At 39.8% G+C, this 2,500-nt stretch overlaps 1 protein-coding gene across 9 annotated transcripts in view; it reads right to left on the bottom strand.

The window, feature by feature from the left end:
• Window positions 1–2,500, bottom strand: part of frmd4a (FERM domain containing 4A) — an 89,442-nt gene that overhangs the window by 17,279 nt on the left and 69,663 nt on the right. For 5 of the 9 annotated variants that reach the window (XM_060878236.1, XM_060878238.1, XM_060878234.1 and 2 more), the window contains 2 exons: window positions 1,260–1,402; window positions 171–312 (listed from right to left, as the gene is read on the bottom strand). In XM_060878236.1, the coding sequence (XP_060734219.1) occupies window positions 171–312; window positions 1,260–1,402 (285 nt within the window). The remainder of the gene's footprint in view (window positions 1–170; window positions 313–1,259; window positions 1,403–2,500) is intronic. The other 4 variants (XM_060878237.1, XM_060878239.1, XM_060878235.1 and 1 more) reach the window with 1 other exon arrangement.

Raw genomic sequence — 2,500 nt, 5'->3', positions numbered from 1 at the left:
TCCAAAACCAACAGCGTGAAGAGCTGTTTTTGCTTTAACCCACACTTTCACCAACACACACACACTGAACTGCATAAATGAAAAATTCCATAAGAGACACAAATGCATCAGACCTATAACTATATACATTGTTTGTGTGTGAGTGAGTGTGTGTGTGTGTGTGCACTAACCTGAGGACAGAAGGCTCCCGCTGCTGCCGCTGATGATCTTGCCCTTGCTGCCCATGTTGGCGAGTTTAGAGGTCTTCAGTGTGCCTGTCTCTGTGAGATCAATGGCTATTTCGTTTAGACTGCGTGCTGCATGGATCTTTGACTGAGAGAAAAAAAGAAAGTGAGAGAGAGAGAGAAAGAGAGAGAGAAAGTGAGAAAGAAATTAAGTCAGGGAGACACAGAGATATATAGCGAGACACGGTGAATGTGCAAGCCAGCTGTATAGTGTGTGACAGGATTTTCCGAGAGACGAACATTTCCCAGCTTTTAAAAGTGTAACACAATCCTCCTGCTTGCTTTGAGGCGTCACACAGTGAAGAAAGTGTGTGTGTGTGTGTGAGGTGCTCATGAGCGTAGTCTCGACAAACTGCGGAAAGAATTAACACCATTCAGTTGCGTATTATATAACCGTAGATATACTTAAAATATATTTAAAATATGGATATTTTAAATATATCTACGGAGATTATATTTTCTTACATTAGCTTGATACATCTTAGTTAATTAAGCTATTTATTTGACAAAACTCAATGCAATTAGAGAAAAATTCTCTTTATTTACAATTAGTTAGTGTGCACCAGAGATGGGGTACTCGTGTCATATGACTTGACTCGAGTCAGACTTAAGTCGCAAATTTGAGACTTGACACTTGCTTGACAAATATTAAAAAAGGACTCGACTTGACTTTGACTTGACATTCATGACTTGAGACTTACTTGTGAGTTGCACACGTGTGACTTACTCCCACCTCTAGTGTGCACTCATACATCATATCACACCTTCGTATGTAAACCTCATATATACATCTATGGACACAAATTTTATTTTACTATTCTAGAAAAGACCCATTAACATGATTATTACTTCAGCTGATTAACACTACGCCTAGATATTAAATGGTCAAGTGTTCGCATCCATATACACACATACACACACATATACACACACATACACACACATACACACAGACACACACACAAACACACACAGACAAATATACCCCCCCACACACACACACACACACACATACATATACACCCACACACTGACCTTGCTCTGTTTACGATCCAGGTAGAACTGGTGCTGGCTGATGGCCATGGCCCAGATGGATTTGATGAGGGCGGGGCAGGCGTACCAGGTGTGTACGGCGATGCCGCTGTGTCCAAACGTCCTTCGTGTTACCGATGCCCTGCAGTTGTAGCAAACACAAACCGACTTTATATTCACTGAATTTTATCACACTGTTCAACACAGTACATCTGGAACCTCTACTCTTTTAGACACACACACACACACACATTCCTTGGTAGTTAGCTGATGAGTACCATCCTTGTTCATTGTCTAGGTAAACCAAAGACTCCAAGATACTGTTAACACTGAATTATTTGTACAGTATACACCTGTTACAACATAACAGACGAATATAGTGAGTTTTACAAGGTTCAGTAATCATTTGTTCGTCTGCTGCTTCACTACTTCATTCTGAGCAGGTCCGATGTGGATCCGAAGCCTATTGTAGGAATACTGTGTGTGAGACGAGAACACACCATGGATGGGACACTGGTCCATCACAATGCACACCCTCATACACATGGAGTGCATCCTAGGGGTTGATCTACTGTACATATCAGCAAGTTTTCATCAGCTGTAATAAAAAAATAGACACGTGTAACACGTGTACCGTATTCCTGGCACAATAAAATCACTCCAGCCTCATTAAAATTCTGCTCAGAGAAAAGTCTTCCATGGTAGCGCTTTCACACACACAAAGCCCATATCAATTATTACCTATGACTACATTCATAACGCGTTCATGAGGCTTTACAGTTCATAGCAGTGTATAAAATGCATAATTAAGAATTCTTTCACAACTCCTTTACTAAAGATCTCACAAATGCTTAAAAAATGCTTACATTGTTTACCACTGTTGTTACAAGGTGTTATAAATACCACGTTATGTAATAAACGCATAATAAATCTAGCTATATATATATATATTTTCATGACTGATTAAAACGACACGTATGATGCTTATTACTGCATTATAATGTGATATGAATGTATTCATAGCTCTTAACTCTGACCTACTAAAACCACAGTTCAGTCTAGTGGTCTGGTATATTTCATGGTCTTATTAATGTTGCTGCTGTTTTATGTTTTTACTGCTTCCTGAGATGAAGCCTCTGAAACACTTCTTACTTTAAACCCTCTGTCCCAAGGCCTGGAAAAGATCTGCGTGGAACTACACGCGTACAAACTTACACCCCAGAGCTCCCAGTTTATTGCACAAT

This window comes from Tachysurus vachellii, chromosome 9 (genome assembly GCF_030014155.1).
Source record: "Tachysurus vachellii isolate PV-2020 chromosome 9, HZAU_Pvac_v1, whole genome shotgun sequence".
NCBI classification, from domain to species: domain Eukaryota; kingdom Metazoa; phylum Chordata; class Actinopteri; order Siluriformes; family Bagridae; genus Tachysurus; species Tachysurus vachellii.
Note: the sequence above shows the minus strand (reverse complement) of the source record. Positions and strands in the feature narration are given on the sequence as shown.